Source organism: Polypterus senegalus, chromosome 1, assembly GCF_016835505.1.
Source record: "Polypterus senegalus isolate Bchr_013 chromosome 1, ASM1683550v1, whole genome shotgun sequence".
NCBI classification, from domain to species: domain Eukaryota; kingdom Metazoa; phylum Chordata; class Cladistia; order Polypteriformes; family Polypteridae; genus Polypterus; species Polypterus senegalus.
Genome location: NC_053154.1, coordinates 29349188 through 29350588, shown reverse-complemented (window position 1 = coordinate 29350588; position 1401 = coordinate 29349188). Strand labels below are relative to the sequence as shown.

Here is a 1401-nt window from a genome sequence, read left to right as displayed (position 1 = left end):
TCTGTGTGGTTTGTGCACCAGGTAATTTGGTTATCCTCCCACGAACCCAACCACATGTGAATTGGTGACTGAAAACTGGCCCAGTTTGAATGCGCGTGAGTGTGTATGTATGCATGTGTATTCATGTGTGTGTGAGTGATGGGTTTGGAATTTTCCATATTTCCTGGACAGGCTGATTAGAAAGTGGAATGAAGGAATTCATTTATAAGTAAATAAAGTACACTAGATGTAAAAATTACTTAAATGAATATCGTTCTTTTATACCTTATCAAAAAATCAATGTATTAAAATCCCATAGCACTGTCAAAGTTTAAATATGAGCATCACTTTGTTAGTTTGCATAATGTAAAAAATATGCAAAATGATTTTGCTGTGGATAAAACATGCATTGGTGTGCAGACGCAAATGTATTTCAAAGTGAGCTAATTAGATAACTTCACACAATGAAGCATTTGTTAACCTTACTATGCCTGATTTTTATATTTTCAGGTAAAACAATTTTTTTTTTCAACATTAACATTTCTTATGCCTGTTTATTTCTTACCTGCTAACATCTCCTCTTTTTTATATCCACTAATGTCTTCTGTTTCTTTCACAGGCGCTCAATCCAGCATTACGCTGACTCAGCCCAGCAGTGTATTTGCTAAGCCAGGTGAAAGCATCAAGCTCTCCTGCCAGATGTCTGGGTTTACAATCCAAAGCTGGTGGAAAAGCTGGATCCGACAACCATCTGGTAAAGGGCTGGAATGGCTAGCCAGCTATTATGATGAAAGTAACTCCAAGTACTATTCCTCCACTATCAATGGACGTTCAGTTGCTTCAATGGATATTTCCAGCAGCACATTCTTCCTACAAATAAACAATCTTCAGACACAGGATTCTGCGGTGTATTATTGTGCCCGAGACTCACAGTGAAGCAAAGCACTTTCCTGTCTGACAAAAACAAAATATTTCTATTTCTGCTTTTAAAGGGGCTTGAACCATTAAAAACATACCACAATAAGAAGCTTTAGATATGATTTATACAACAGTAACATTTTTAAGAAAATTAGTATAAATATTAATCATAAGTTAAGGTGATATATGATACAAAAAAGTAATTACATTCAGATAAAGCATATCATGTGACATAAACTATAGTATTAGAAGGGTTGGCTTGTCAGAAGGAGATGCTGTTGATAAGCATCTAATTGCAGCAAAGATTTTTGATGGGCTGTTTTTAGTATGCACTCACTGAAAAAAATCTGATCTATCTATCTGTCTATTGTAAATGCCACATGGGTTGGACAGGCATCCCAACAAGAAGAGGGGATGGTTCCTTACCGAGATGGGAGGCTCCAAGCAGGCAGACAAGCATCCTGGCCAGGGGAGACAAAGGTTCCAGACCCAGAAGTGATGGAA

At 37.2% G+C, this 1401-nt stretch overlaps 1 gene segment (V, D, J or C); it reads left to right on the top strand.

Moving 5' to 3' along the window:
* Positions 1–417: 417 nt before the first annotated feature.
* On the top strand, positions 418–915 carry LOC120514185. The segment is given in 2 exon segments: positions 418–489; positions 599–915. Coding segments are annotated over 2 exon segments (363 nt in total).
* The last annotated feature ends 486 nt before the right edge of the window (positions 916–1401 follow it).